Source organism: Nelusetta ayraudi, unplaced genomic scaffold, assembly GCF_046127955.1.
Source record: "Nelusetta ayraudi isolate G7.1 ecotype Tasmania unplaced genomic scaffold, CSIRO-AGI_Nayr_v1 ptg000102l, whole genome shotgun sequence".
Lineage (NCBI taxonomy): Eukaryota > Metazoa > Chordata > Actinopteri > Tetraodontiformes > Monacanthidae > Nelusetta > Nelusetta ayraudi.
Window position 1 is genome coordinate 520,811 of NW_027466152.1, and position 15,555 is coordinate 536,365.

Here is a 15,555-nt window from a genome sequence, read left to right on the forward strand (position 1 = left end):
CGCTTTGTTTTCAGGCCGCTTTAAGTTTATTTTCTGGATGGAAACGGGAATTCCACAGATTTTATGAGGATTCTTTCGGCTCAATGATAATGTGTTTGGCTGTGCCTGGAAATTTACAGCTGAAATAATAGGAAGAATGGGAATTGTTTTTTCGTTCAAAAAATATGTTTTAATAAATAGACAAAAAAACAAAAATGTACAATTGGACGGAGTTTTTTTTGTTTTTTGTTTTTTTGTTTTTTCGATCCTTGCTGAAAAGAAAGTCAGCGAGATAAATTCCATGCAGCGAATGACAATAAAGTTGCATAGGTCTTTTTTTTTTTTTTTTTTGTCTTTTTTTACAGGCTGTAGGCGACACAAGGTATGTACAAAATGCATTCATTTATATATCTATATATTTATATAGTCATACTTTGGTTTAGAGTCTTTTGGAGAAACAATATATATAGATAGAGAGTTAGAAATCCTTCTTTGGCACGGTTTGAATGATGGCTTCTCTGACAGGCCCATAGCAGGACACACACACACACACACACACACACACACACACACACACACACACACACACACACACACACACACACACACTCTGGAGAGTTCCTGGTTGACGTCTCCCCGCCGTGCCTTTGAGGTTGATGGTTCTTCATTTGTCCCTTTGGTCTTCAGATTTTGCTAGAAGTAAACAGTCTGCGGTGGAGAGAGAGAGAAAAAAAAGAAAAAAAGTCAGCGTGAATAACTTGAAAATGAAAACAAGGCAGTAAAGATCATTTGTTTTTTTGTTTTAAGCCATCAATAAACTTGTTTTATTAGGAGGATGTGACGACAACAACGGACCTCACGGCACAGAGGAGGAGAGAAGCCTGAAAGCCTGACAATCAACCTGTCGCAGTGACACCGACACTGGATCAGTTATCTTTACCCGGCAATGACGTCACCCCCGCTACACTTGGAAGCCCCCCCCCCCGATTACCGTAACGTCAGTTTAATCTTTGCAGCACAATTAGCAGAGCGCAGGATAACAATCCTCGGTGTCGAGGGGGAAAAAAAAGAGAGCAAAAACCCAGAGAATAAACTCGAGTTTCAGTGCAGCGTGGAATTCTTTCAAGAATCAACCTTTCATTTCCCCCCCCCACCCCCCCCACGACCACAGTAACCCGACCTGCTGGTTTACTGCACAGAACAGCCTCGGTGATAACACGCCAGGCCCGGCACACGTAAACAAATTCCCCCTCTAAACACACTTCTTTTTTCTGTTAGTCTCCCACGTTGAGTTTTTGGGAGCTGGGATATTAAAGAGTAAACGAAGAGCTCAGCGGCGTCACGCTTTGCCTGAAACCAAACCAGCCTCAGTGGGGCGCGGGTTTGCTATCGAACGCAAGGAATTGGGCCTCGGCGCCTCGAGACTGACGTCATCATTTCATGTACGTTCTGTTTTGTCATTCAACAACGCTGTGTGTGTGTTGCCGCCCCCCCCCCCCCACTCCCTCCTCCACCCCTCCACTAAATGACAAGTTGAGATCACAGCGCTGGGAAGTGAAGAGCACGCGGGTTGTGTGGGGTTCACTCGCGCTCTGTTTGCCTGACGCACTCGGAGCCCGGCCGCCTCCGCTTGTTAATACTGTGTTGCCTTTAATTAGAATCTCCCAGCACCGCGCGCCAGCCTTAAACTGTCGGCGTACGGCCGCGCGGCCCAATTCCTGCGGTCCGCGCGCAGGAAGCCACTTCCATTGTGGACATAAATTAGCCGTGGTGGCGCGCGCAGCTGCGTGTCGGTGCGGGACGGAGGCCTTTCTTTAAACTGCAGCCCGCACGATGAGGTCTGACTGAGTGAGTGAAGGCTCGGCTGCTCTGCCGCAGACACACACACACACACACACACACACACACACACACACTGCCTGCTGGAGTTCAAGCTGACTTTTGGACGTCTTTGTGCTGCGGCCTTGACTTTAGGCAAAACACACACACACACACACACACACACACACACACACACACACACACACACACACACACACACACACACACACTTCTAATGGTTTAGTTGTGTGACTTTGTTTCATTGTATTGCCGAATTAAAATTGTTATTATTTATTTTAATTTCTAAAATTGCCTCCTCACGTGCCAGTGATGCGGCCGCTTTTCTGACTCGCTTCTCACGCGTTGCAATGAACGAACGAACCGACCGATGGATTAACGACTGCTTTCAGATTCGATTCCATTTGGAACGGCGCGTGAGTGACAAAATGCCCATTTTAAAAAGCTCCAAAAATTTTTTTTTTTTTTTTTTTTTTTTTTTTAGTTTCAATGATTTCACGCACGGTTCTGCCACACTCACTGTGACGTCAGACACGAGCTTTTGGAAAACCGTCCCCGCTAAACGATGCTACTTGTGAAATAAATGAGTGAAAACACAAACACACACAAATGCACAAGTTGCTCGACCGCCTCAACAGGGCGACTCGCGCGGTGGCCGTGCGCAGCCCGGCCGCGGTACCCACCGCTGTGGCTTGGTGAGTTGAGCGGCGCTCCACCTCTCCTCCACCTCCCCTCCTCTCTCCTCCACCCGGCCGCTAGTGGGACGCCGACATGGACCAGGCGCCCTCCATCCTCCACACCGAGAAGGCGTAGCTGAGTCTCTCGTGCGCCACGTAGCTGCAGCTGGACATCTTGCTGTCCATCTCGTCGCTCTGCAGCACCTGACACAGGAAGTCGATGTAGCGCGACGCCAGCTTGAGCGTCTGGATCTTGCTCAGCTTGTCCGACGGCAGCGTGGGGATGATCTTGCGCAGCGACGAGAACGCCTCGTTCAGCGACTGAGTCCGCTGGCGCTCGCGCACGTTGGCCAGCACGCGCTGGTTCTGCAGCTCCTCGTACGACTGCGCGCCGCTCGGACTGGGCTTCTTGGCGCGCTTGACCAGCGCGGGGCTCCCGCCGCCGCCGCCGCTGCTGCTGCTGCTGCTGCTGCTGCTGCTGCTGTTGTCCTCGCTCGACTTCTTGCTGTGTCTCCTCTTGCTGGAGGAGAAGCGCTTGCTGTGCTGCTGGTTCTGCTGGTTCTGCTGCTGCTGCTGCTGGTGCTGGTGCTGCTGGTGGTGCTGCCGCTCCAGCTCCTCCTCGCTGCTCGCCAGACTATCCACAGGGGAGAGCGGGGAGCTGGAGCCCTCTTCCATTTCTCTCTTGAAGAAGTGCAGGGAGAGAGAGGAAAACACGCTGTCCACCTTCGAAGCCGTGGTGCCGGGAGTGTGTGAGGTATCCGAGAGGACTGGACCGAGGGGGGTTGAGATCTCTCGGAGGTTGGCAACGCTTCCAAATCGCCTAGTTTTTTTCCCCTTTACTTCCCCCCCTTCTTCTTCTTCTTCTTCTTCTTCTTCTTCTTCTTCTTCTTCTTTTTTTTTTCTTTTTTTTTTTTTCTGGTCGCAACCCCCCCCTCTTCCAGAAAGTTTTTGGGAAACTTTATCCCGGGTTGAGATGCTAAATAGTTTTTGAAAGTGGGAGGGGGAGGGGTTTGGAGTTGTGGAGGGGGAGCCAGTGTGCGTCCCGCTCCGGTCATAATAAGCAGGAGGGACCGGCAGTCAGTCACGGTCTCATGTGTCAGCATGGACCCGAACAAGGCGCTTATTTACTGTCCGCGCGCAACAAGAAGGAAAGAAAAGTGGCTTTCCGTTTCAGCCGCCGCTGCGTAGACACTGCGTGTCCTCGGAGTAGCAGGACGAAGAGGAAATCACCCAATTATGTGGAATTATGTTGACCATGTTTGACTCTCTCTTTTTTTTTTTAAATGGTTTCTTATATTTTTTGTGTGTTTTTTTTTCCCCCATCCTGAACGGTTTGGACCCCAAATGTGTGATATTCTATATAGATATATATTTGTGTGCGTGCGCTGAGTTTTGGAGAAAATATCCTTCTTTGGCCTACGAATCTGAGGCCTAGCAGGACACACACACACACACACACACACACACACACACACACACACCAGCAGCAGCAGCAGCAGCCTGAATCTAACGGGACTTTGCTCGCTCCCTGTGTTGTCTTCTCCCTCTGCACTCCTCCTCCCCCTCCTCCTCCTCTTCACTCACTGCCGTCCGTCCGTCCGTCCGTCCGTCGCTCGCCAGGCGGCAGGAAATCAACCAGCTTGATCTCTAATCGAATCAGGTCCACGCGGCCCTCGCGCCTGCCTCTAATGTGGAAGTCACACAGGAAGGAGGCTTAAACTAACCGAGGAGTCTCTGGTTTCTGCAGAGTCCTCCAGCGGACGCTTCCTCGGCGCGGTTCTGTCAGCGGTCCACCTCTTCATCTGTCAGGCTTTCCTTCTTCTTCGCCTTCTTCTTTTTCCAGCTGTGCAGGTGGCTCACATTATAGAGCTGAATTGATGGGGTTTGTCCAAATCAGCTGAGGGACCTCCAGAGATCACAGCTGCTTCTATTGTAATTACGACACGATTCCCATTCTGACTCTTGTTACACGGCTTTCATTTGACTCCCTGATTCCTGTAATCTGAATAATAATAATAATGATAATGATAATAATAATAATAATAATAATAATAATAATAATAATAATAATAATAATAATAATAATGGCGAATTTGAGTTTAGATAAAACAAATTAAAAGGGAAAAAAAGATGATTTTTTTTTTGTGTTTGTCTGATATCAAGCATGGTTTTCTATTTATTTTTAGTCTGTTTCAAAAATCACTTAATCACTGAACTAAAAGAACAATTTATTTAGGATGCGATTTGTTTCCTTTTCAAAAGGACGGAAGAACGGGAAAAAAAACAAAACAAAAAAACAAAACATTTTGTCTCAGAAAGAAATATATCTCCTGAGCCCACACTGACCAAAATGCAGCATGATGCTGCTGGACTTCTATGAAACAAAGCTCCAACTGTGGATGTTAAGTTGCCCATTAATGTAATTGTACTGAATAACTGCCTCTTATTAGGAAGCAATTATGTACTCATTTACACTGTTGTTTGTAGCGCAGCTTAACAAGAGAACCTAAAAATAATCAAAGTGCAGTATTGGGGATGTTGGATTGTGTGTGTGTGTGTGTGTGTGTGTGTGATGGGGCAAATGGGGCTGAACTGAAAACACTGTCAACGCTGCACAGCCGCGTTTCACAGGACGGATCCTGCTCGTCCCTGGACGCTGCCTCGCCGGGCCTGCTTCATGTTGGGGAGCGGCGGCGCTAATGGAGGGTGTCACGCTGCTTTACATCAGGGCCAGAACCCCCCACCCCCCACCACCCCCTCCCCTCCATCCCCCAGCAGGCCTTGCAGCAGGTCACAGTAGGGCCTCCAGCATCTTTACCCACACAGTCTAATGGGCTTCTAAGAAAGTAGAGCTCAGATACAGCCTGCCACGGAATACACACACACACACACACACACACACACACCAACATGTACTTTCCCTGATTGTGACCTCTGACCTTCTGCTCCACTGCTCAGCATGCAGGAGGCCTGAAATGCCCAGGGGAGAAGATTCTGACTTGCAGAGTGAGGGACTGATCCTGCACACACTCTCAACACACACACACACACACACACACACACACACACACACACACACACACACACACACACACACACACACACGGAGGTAGGAGGGCCCCTGGCCAGGTCCAGGCAGCAGAGAGAAAAGGCAAGCAGAGGATGATGAGGATGATTACTTGTTCTGATGTTGGACTGATTAAAACTCATTCCCGGACTTTTTTTCTTTGCACAGCAAATATAGAAATCGCAATTAGGAAAAAATGTATTCCCACAATTTCCAGCTCAGGGTGGGAACTGTCTTGTTTATAAAATGATTCACCAGATTAGATTCAATTATTACGCTATAAAACTCTGCCAGCTACAGATTTTCGATGCTGATCAGACTGCAAAGCCCGTAAGAGGGCACGACCCCTGAATGGAGAACCTTCAGGGGGTCGCCTCAGCCAATCATCTGCCTCCATCCATCCTCTGCATCCGACTCACTCGCAGCGACTCACCGCTGTTGATTCATGGACATCTCAGCCGGCCCTCTGCAGAGTTCAGAGGGATTCTCGCATGAACCCTCCGGAGGAATGAAGGCAAAACTGAAGTGAGGGCGAGTGGACCGGGCGGGGTGGGGGTGTGGGGTGGGGTGCGTGTGGTGGATGACCTGCCTCTCAGATCAAAGATGAGCTCAGGCCATAATTCAGCCGCGCCGAATGACGTAGCCACGTCCCGTCCGACACCTTCTAAAGCTGCTCCACATGCTCCCAACAAGCACACATCCTCCCTGCGAGCTGCTGTCACAGCGGCCAGACCGCATCCCTGTCGCACGTGCACGACCCCCCACCGCACCCCACCCCACCCCACCCCGACACACACACACACACACACACACCTACACACACCACCCATCGGCCCTCGTAAACAGGCGGTGCTGCCCAGGGCATGAGGAGAGAGGTGAGGCTCAGGGGTGTCGGGAGATGAAAAACAGGTCCGGGAGGAAGGAGAGGAAGGAGAGGAAGGAGAGAGGATAGGAAGAGAAGAGAAGAGGAGAGAAGAGAAGAGAAGAGAGAAGAGAAGAGAAGAGAAAAGAAGAGAAGAGAGGAGAAGAGAAGAGAAGAGAAAAGAAGAGAAGAGAGGAGAAGAGAAGAGAAAAGAAGAGAAGAGAAGAGAGGAGAAGAGAAGAGAAGAGAGAAGAGAAGAGAAGAGAGAAGAGAAGAGAAGAGAGGAGAAGAGAAGAGAGAAGAGAAGAGAAGAGAAGAGAGAAGAGAAGAGAAGAGAGAAGAGAAGAGAAGAGAAAAGAAGAGAAGAGAAGAGAAGACAAACACAAAATACATTACAGAACCATATATATATATATATATATATATATATACATATATATATATGTATATATAATTTTATATAATTTATTTTCTTTTGTTGTATAATAATTAGCAATACTCTGCAATGCAAAAAAAAACCCTTGAATCAATGAAGTGTTTGGAACGGAGGAGAGGAGAGAAAAGAAGAGAGGAGAAAAGAAGAGAGGAGAAGAGAAGAGAGGAGGATGCGGAGGAGAAAAGAGGGACGAGGCCGGACGGACGGCTGGCTGTGTGATGATTCACCCTCCTTTGATGTGACAGTGAGGGCGCTGCTGCGCTGGTGTGTGAGGGAAGTTATGGGAGAGATGATTTGTTAGACAGAGTGATGAGTGGAATTTCACCGTCAGCGCAGCCCGGCCAGGTTCTGTTACCGCCGACTTCAGCCGCTCCAAACACTGGCGCAGCTCCGGCCAGGGCCCTCGTGCATCCGCACGCACGGAGCTGGACGGCCTCGTGCACGTCTGCAAAAAAAAACCCAAAAAAAGCTCAGCACTTTGTGTATTTGTGCAATAGCACCTGATTGCTGTTCGCATTGATGCATCAACATCTGTCGTTTTGCGTGCGTGTGTGTGTGTGTGTGTGTGTGTGTGTGTGTGTGTGTGTGTATGTGTGTGTCTGCGTGAGAAGTGATTCAAGATGAGCAGGAGACGTTGAGCAGAGGAAGAGTCCCAGCTGCTTCTAATCCCTCACTGTACAGTGTCTATTAGCAGCAGCAGTGCGATAGCTAGGATGCTACTAGTAGCCCCCAGTAGCTGCCTTTCCATGACAGCTTTTCACCAAATAAAATCCCTATTTCCAAAATTTCGCCAATTCATTATTTCTAAATCTGCTTCTGACTTTTCAAATGCTGATTTGATGCGATCCACGCAGGTTTGCCGCTCTCAGAATTTATCAGATCATTTTGAATCCCTGAACTCTCACTTGACTTCACATCGTTCTCATCTGTGGTGTGAAAAAACACACACAGTGAAGCCCGCCAGGTCAATGCCGATGATATCAAAGTAAAAAAAAAAAACAAACAAAAAAAAAAAACGTTCTCTTCCATCTCAGCCAGCAGATTCCCTCAACCACTGACGCATTCAAAGAAAGGGCGAGCAGAGCAGAGCGGAGCAATGCTGGGCTGGGCGAGGGAGGTATGAAGCGGTCAGTCAGCCAGCCAGTCAGCCAGGGCGGCTCACTCCCTCAGGCGTCCAACACGTCTGCGTTGCGCCGCTGCAAAGGGACGATGACAAGGTGTTTGTGAAATCACATTAGGGGCCCTTTCATTGGCTTCATTGGGGAGTTTGTAACAGCTTGAAGCATTTAGGCTTTGTTTAATACCAGGCTGGCCCATGCTTCGTCTCCTGTGTGTGCGTGTGTGTGTGTGTGTGTGTGTGGGGGCGGGGGGTCTGCCATGCTGGAGACCCCCACTGTCAAATGTTTGCTTTGATATTTGAAGGTGGATGGAGAAATAAGTGCAACCACTGCCTGCAGCTCCACAGCACCGGAGCACAGATGCACCACCAGCACTGCCGGCACAACTACACCCCCAACACACACACACACACACACACATGCACACACACACACACACGCACACACACACACACACACACACGCACACACTCCAGCTCTGCAGAGTTACAGCCATGCAGTGAACAGACTTTGAAGTGAGCTGAACTCTCTCTGGGTTTTCAGACCCTGTGGGAAATTTGGGGAGAAAAGATGTACGGCGCTGAGCAGCGGCCGGTGGAGGCGCATGTTGGTTCTGTTAGATAAGGTAGCCCCCCCCCCCCCCCACACACACACACACATCGCAACCCCCTCTGCACCCCCCTCAACCTCCCACCCACAAAAAAACCTGCATGTTCTTGGAGAGGCTCACGTTCAGACGTGTGTCACGGTGTTTTGTACGATCGCTCTGCACGACTGCGTGTTAAACAGTTGCCACCCCGCCCCCCCACCCCCCATCCCCGCTCGACCCCCACCTGAGATTTACAGCCACTGTCTGAGAGCTGCACACACGTGCGTGCCGTCCGCTTGCTGAGTGTGCGTGCACGCAGGTTGTTTGTTATCTCAAAACTCGGCCCGGGAAAAAAGAAAGAAAGGAAAGAAAGAAAGAAAAAAAGCCTCAATTCCAAACAAATTCAGCTCAAGAGCACTTCATTGACTTGACAGTTACAAAAGACAGCGTTTGCCCGCGCAATTATGCCGGCTATAACACAATTATATTCATTATGCACGTAGTACTTCCAGGATCTGAACCCTATCAAGGCCGAGCGGGAGGGAAGAGAGAGAGGGAGGGAGGGAGGGAGGAAGAAGAGAAGGGAGGGTGGAGGGGAGGAGGGGCAGAGTCCTATGGACAGACTCAGAGTAAATTTGCAGAACAAATGACAGGGAGGCTGTGCACTGGGGTGCCGATGGGGCAGCCTGCTGCACAAATACCGCCGCCTAATTAGTGGCGCACTTGTGACCCTGGTGCCAAGGTTAGCGGGGCGGTGGGCTCGGCCAGGTGGCCCTGCAGCAGCAGGGGGGGGGGGGGCCGAGGCTGGGCAAACAGCGGCCAGTGTTTGTTCTGCTGATTGGCCCTCAGACGAGTCGGGGTGAAGATCGGCGGATGTCAAACACACACGGAGGCGGCGGTTTACATGCCGCCGTCGAGCCCTCGCCGTCACCTGTGTCACCAGTTTGGAGTTTGGATCCGCAAAAAAAGAGAGAAAGAAAGAAAAGAGGCTGAGCTTCCAGCAGCTTCTCCTGCGATCAACTTGCAGAGCAACGACCGAAGTGAGGGCCAGCTGCCGGCCAGGGGTTAAACCTCCACGAGTCCCTCAGCTTCATGGCGCTGACACAGGGCTGGGCAAAGTGTTTGACCGGTGGGCCACAGTGGGTTCTAAAATGTGCTAGAGGGGGCCGGAGCAGCAGCAGATGGATGGAGTGTTTGTGTGGTGGGCAAAAACATATCATGTTGCCTTAATGTCTATTGAAAATGAACAAAAGTCTTTGAAGCCCCACGGTGTTTAGCTCTTTATTGACATGACGGGCCGTAGTTTGCCGCTGCCTGCGCTAACCAGTGAGACACTGACGCCGTTTGTTTCTCTCCGCCTGGTACGTTTGTTCTCACCACCAGGGGGCAGGGCCGGGACTAATCTGAGGAGGACGTCTCGCTGCCGTTTTGTGACGACAGTGCGTCTCACAAGCTCTCGCTGCTAGCTCCGAGGCTAAAGAGTGAGCGGTGCGATGAGGAGGAGCCGTAATGGGAAAAGCAGGCGAGCTGTCGAACTGGAATTTCACGCTTATTAAAGTGCCAACGCTCCGTGGGTGCAGCAGGACGGCCTCTCAGGGGCAAATTCTTCTCAGCGCAGCCAAGTTGGGTTTTTTTTTAGCACCAGTTCCAGTTAGCTGTAGTTGGCTTACTTGGAACATGGTAATATGACGTGTTAAATAGAACACACATTGATTTCTTCAATTAAGATGTTGCTGTCCAAACCTTAAATCAACACTTGATTGTAATTTTCTCTATCTTAAAAATGATTTTTCAAACAAATTTTTTGCGCTTTCATTGGCTTGGATCAGGTAGAACGGGCTCTGCCGGCCACTGGCACGCTGTGATTGGCTGCTCTGATGTAGGACAGTGTCACCACTGGACGCACAGGCTGGATGTTCTCACTGTGAGCTGACAGGAAGTGACGCCAGTCTTCTCAGGAGTTTTCACAACTGGGTGCAAAAGGGGCCAACAGGCATCCGTAGCGATGTATATAGCGGTGCTATACCAGTCCGGGCCAGCAGGGTGGGCTGTGGCAACGGAAGGGTGTGTGTGTGGGAGGGGGGGCCGGGGGTGGGGGGTGGGGGGGCATCCACCCAATTACGAGTTACAATTAAATGAGTAACACAACTTCACTTGGAATGATTCACATCGTCTTCTGACGAAAAAAAACTACACAGTGTCACATTGACAGTAAAACTGCTCTCTTCTCGTAAAATCTAATTGTATTCTATTTATACACCTTTTTGACCAATTGTCTCCCATGTCATTGTCATTCACTGTAATTTCCCTGCTCAAGCCTTGAGCCCGCTGTGAGTCACTGCACTGCTGCAGCAGCAGCAACGTTTATTCCCTCCCTCGACCCTTAATCACGTCCTCGTTTATCCCTCAGAAGACGGCAGTAATATTAACCCAAAGAACACACAAACTTTCTGCCACAAAACAAATGTCTGTTGTGGGATTTACAAAGCAAAAAAAAAAAAAAAAAAGGCCAGTGCAGGTTTTATCCCTCTGGAAGCTCTTGGGCAGGGCTGTTTCAGATCTCCTCCGCCGGCTAGAAAACGATTGTTTTCCGACAGGATGTGATGCACTAATTGTATTTACAAGTGCAGGGCCCAGACTGAGGAGTTATGCTAACATGATAAACACACCTGCTGGCCGATGGCAGAGCAGCCTCGCAGTGTGTGTGTGTGTGTGTGTGTGTGTGTGTGTGTGTGCCGGATGTTAAATCAATAAACTCGCTCGGAGCGAAGAAGGAAGCCTGATGCAGTCCACAGACTGGAAGAATGTTGCTCATTTTGGCCCCTACATTTTCCCCTGGCCTGACTCATATCTCATGTGAATGGTATTCGGCGCTGGTCGAGGTGGGTCCACATCACTGCGAAGGAGCCCAGCGGCTTCAAGCCACTCAACTCCACATTATCAAACCAACTTTGCAGCCTCGGGGTCGTCTGCTGCGGGTTTTTTCCTTCTGCGCGGCAACTGCTTGTTTTCAGGCTGACAGATTTGAACGTGTTCGAGGTAGAGTACACAATAAATGTACAGCGGTACATATTTAAAAAAAATAAATAAATAAACAGTGCACAGTACCTGCAGGATAAGCGGCGACAGAAAATGGACGATTTCAGCAGCAGAGTGACGCCGTCCAGAACCAGCAGGGGGACCCAGGAGTCGCTGAGCATCAGCCTGTCACCAGCCGGTAAATTACTAATGAGTTTCAGAGACACACACAAAAAAAAAAATAAAATAATAATAATAAAAAAAACTTGCTTGTGTACTGAGATTTACTTCTGAATCAGACGTCTTGTAAATGTTATTGAGTCCCTGCAGCATGAAGGCCAGGTTCACTCTCTTTTTATTTCCATGATGCATGATGAGCCTCATGCGTGCGAAAACGTCACGCAGGTCTGGAAGTGACAATAACATCTGTTAATACCTGTAGGAGCAGTGAATCACTGCGTGCACGTACACACACACACACGCACACACACACACACACACACACACACACACACACACGCATGAACATATAACAGAATAATGGAGGCTTTCTGTTCCAACCTCCAGTCAGATTTGCTTATTTTTCTCACAAACATCTTCATTTGTTTTTCAACCGTACAAAATTAATTATTGTCAGGCACCAACGAACGCAGAACCTCGGCTGAAATCCCACTTCTGCTGACTTCAGCATCATCCAGAACCTCCTGGTGAAAACCTCTGGCTTTCAGTGGAGGTAGATCTTAACACCGTGTCCCAGAGCGCTGCTCCTGACACCTCGCGTGTGACAACAAACACTGCGATTGGTCCGTCGGAGACCTTTGACCCCGGCTAACTGTGGAAGCAATTACGTGTGTGATTTACACGAAGGAAAAGAAATCAGGCGCGCATTGGTCGGTGTGAGAGGATTTTAAAATAAACAATAAATCAAAATAAACATTCAACACTTTGCAATGAACAAATTGGTGCAATGAAAATAAATAACAACAATAAATAAAGAAAGAAAGAAAGAAAGGAAGAAATGCAGTTTGGGGGGCACAGAAGTAATGAAAAATCAAACAAACAATGATTTCCCATGGAAATCCAACCAGTGACAATAAATACAGAAATAAATAATGAGAAAGAGAAAAGCGAGCAGGAGGAAAGCGATGTTGGGTCTCGGTCAGGATCAGCAGCTGACACGCTGCATCCCGGCTCCTCCCACCCATTGTCTCATTTCCATCTCCAAGGCCCCTTTTAACACATCGACTCGCCGCCTAATGAGCCACAGTCCAGTAAACACTTCAGCCCCGCCGTGCACAAGTTTGGGCCCTTGTGTGGCGAGTCCATTCAGTCTCGTGCTGCAGTGACCCCCCCACCCCCAGAAACAATGGCTCTCAATTACCAGTCAACAATAAATTAGAATATTAAAAGCCAGGAGGGCGGAGGGAGCTGAGAGAGCAGCTCTGAGGTGTGTGTGACCCGCTGAGAAGTCCGCAGATGTCGGCCGCTCGGGTCTATCGCAGGGGGGGTGGGGTTTGGGTGGTGGTGGTGGTGGTGCGGGGGGGCGACCAGAGACCTGGGTTCCCGTCTCATGTCCCGCCTACTGGGTTAATCCCACTTTATCCAGGAGAGGCGTGCTGTCAGGTCTGCGAGGAGGACAGAAGCGAGAGACAAAAGCAGGACAAACACATAAGTTCTGATACGTCTGAATGACTGTTGAACAAGCCCAGAGTCTGGAGGGGCCACGCTTTGAGCTGAAGGGGGGGGCCCCCCGTAAAGAGCCCCCCCCCCTCCCGACCCCACTACACCCCCCTCCCGGAGCGGATTCCCGCAGAATGACTGAAGCACACAGAGGCAGCGAGGACGCAGGTACTTGATGGCGAGGCTCATTGGGAGAACACACCTGTGTGCAAAGAAAAGCCGCCCCAAAGCCGCATTTATTTCATGAGATTGGATTTTAAATGACATTTAAAGGCCTGCCAACGGTGAAGGGCACTCGCCCCCAGCTTTTCTTTTTCATTTTAATGTGACGTTAAAGAGGCAAGTGACAAGTTGCAACTACTTCATAGTGGGTTTTTTTTTTTTTTTTTTTTTCTGCTCAGCGGTCACCCAGCGGAGTTTATGGAAAATTATTAACGTGATTATTTTGGGGGAAATTCACAAAACCCCCGAGCAGATCCAATCACCGCCTCTTTACACACACATTTCATATTTAGTAAGTAAATATAAACTAGCAGAATTTTTTTTAAAGTTGTAATTACTTTATCCAACTTATTCCAACTTTTTTTGTTGCAATAGCCCCCTTAAGAAATAAAACAAACACTTTATTTCTCCCATGAGTTGGTCTCTGCAATTGAATTGTTTGCTTTGCTGTTTACAGTTGTGGATTCAGGGACCTCTACTCATCCATCCACTTGTACAGTATATTTATCATCCACCTTCCATCTCCCATTTATCCACCCGTCTGTCGCCTTTCTATCTGACGGCCAGTTTGAGAATGACTGACTGACTGATCGATGGATTTTGGCTTTTGTTTTATGAATGACCCGTGATGCCAGTGCCACGCGCTCACCACTCGTGTTCCAGATGGCGTTGGTCTGGTTCTTGTAGCCGTTCTTCATGCACTCGTCCACGTAGGACTTGGGGTCGCAGCCCGACAGCAGGATCTCCCTCAGCAGGGCGATGTAGGCGATGGCCAGCCGCAGCGTGTCGATCTTGGACAGCCGCTTCTCGTACGGGAAGGTGGGCACGTGGCAGCGCAGCTCCTCGAAGGCGGAGTTGATGCTCAGCATCCTCTTCCTCTCGCGGATGTTGGCCGCGTGCCGCTGCACCTTGTGGTAGTGATGGGCGAGAACACATTTTTTTAAAAAAATTCGATACGATAATCAATACTTTGGGGGGGCTGATTTTGCGATGTCAGCATTGATATCAATACCCTTCATGGTTTGTAATTTGTTCAGTAAATAAAAAATCACAAGACACACGTGGCCGTTAATCAATGTATTAGAAAAAAAAATGAAAACATTTTGTCAAAGATAAAATATGTATTGATTGTATTTTTCTTAAAATTTTTTAATCTGATTAGTAATCGATATATCGATATGCACATCACTACCTTGTAGGGGTGGTAGGTGGTGACGAGGCGGCGGGGTACTCGGCGCTTGCCCACCTCCATCAGCGGCTCGTCCGTCGCGCAGGGCCCGCTGTCCGCCTCCGAGCAGGCGGCCGCCCCGGGGGACTGCACGTCCAGGTCGGTGAAGGTCAGCTGCGCGTCCGGGAACATGGCCTGGCTGCCCAGCGAGGACCAGGGCGAGAGCTGGCCCGCGGCTGCGGCGGCGGTGTAGTCCAGCAGGAAGCTGTCGAGCTGGCAGCTGTTCAGCTGGAAGCTCTGCTCCATCTGCCCCCAGAAGGCCAAGTCGGCGCCGCCGTCCTGCTCCAAGTCAAACAGGATGTCCTCCATGTCTGCAGGGGGAACCGCTGTCCGCGTGACGGCGAAGATCAGCGATCGGCGAAACTAAATCTATCTGACCTTGCCTGCGCGCCACGTGCCGGTTTGCGCGCGGTGTGACGGGCTGGCTGGCTGGCTGGCTGGCGTGCGGGCGCAGCGCCCCGGATTAAATACTTGCAGGGCCTCCGCCGCGTCTCGCCGCGGGTCGCCCCCCAACAATTGTGCGCAGTGAATGGGAAGCCCTTCAGGACACTTTAGGCCTCCTCGTGGATCGTTCATTGCTTTTTAAAAAGCGATTTACAAAGGAATCGGTTGATCCCCGAGCTCCAGGGGTGGGGGCTGAGGAGGAGGGGGACACGTGTCCAATTATAAACTTCCTCCCAAGTAGTCCCGCTAATATTGACCAAAAAAAAAAAAAAAAAAACACTCCGCATTTAGAGAGAGCTCGTGCGCCATGCGTTATGGCGCAGCAGCAGGCTGCCTGCGCGCCCGGTGGCCTCTGAATTGGAGGGGGATGGCGGGAAGGGGGGGGTTGACGTATTA

At 49.8% G+C, this 15,555-nt stretch overlaps 2 protein-coding genes across 2 annotated transcripts; both read right to left on the bottom strand.

Annotated features, from left to right (window-relative positions):
• Positions 1 to 3,310, bottom strand: twist2. Its single transcript, XM_076048511.1, has 2 exons — positions 2,502 to 3,310; positions 1 to 687 (listed from the first exon to the last, which is right to left on the bottom strand). Exon 1 carries the CDS (start codon positions 3,168 to 3,170, stop codon positions 2,574 to 2,576), a length of 597 nt encoding a protein of 198 aa, XP_075904626.1. The 5' UTR covers positions 3,171 to 3,310; the 3' UTR covers positions 1 to 687; positions 2,502 to 2,573.
• Positions 3,311 to 12,939: 9,629 nt separating this feature from the next.
• On the bottom strand, positions 12,940 to 15,310 carry LOC142903064 (pancreas transcription factor 1 subunit alpha). The gene is made up of 3 exons (XM_076048507.1): positions 14,680 to 15,310; positions 14,137 to 14,395; positions 12,940 to 13,210 (listed from the first exon to the last, which is right to left on the bottom strand). The coding sequence occupies exons 1-3, from the start codon at positions 15,022 to 15,024 to the stop codon at positions 13,173 to 13,175; spliced, it is 642 nt and encodes a 213-aa protein (XP_075904622.1). The 5' UTR covers positions 15,025 to 15,310; the 3' UTR covers positions 12,940 to 13,172.
• Between the last annotated feature and the right edge of the window lie 245 nt (positions 15,311 to 15,555).

What these genes read in the sequence shown, in the direction of transcription:
- LOC142903064 (XM_076048507.1), bottom strand. Translation starts at nt 15,024, where the DNA reads ATGGAGGACATCCTGTTTGACTTGGAGCAGGACGGCGGCGCCGACTTG. An exon ending in CCACCTACCACCCCTACAAG is followed by an intron (nt 14,396 to 14,679) that starts GTAGTGATGTGC and finishes CACTACCACAAG; the next exon opens with GTGCAGCGGCACGCGGCCAA. An exon ending in CGCCATCTGGAACACGAGTG is followed by an intron (nt 13,211 to 14,136) that starts GTGAGCGCGTGG and finishes TCCTCCTCGCAG; the next exon opens with ACCTGACAGCACGCCTCTCC.
- twist2 (XM_076048511.1), bottom strand. Translation starts at nt 3,170, where the DNA reads ATGGAAGAGGGCTCCAGCTCCCCGCTCTCCCCTGTGGATAGTCTGGCG.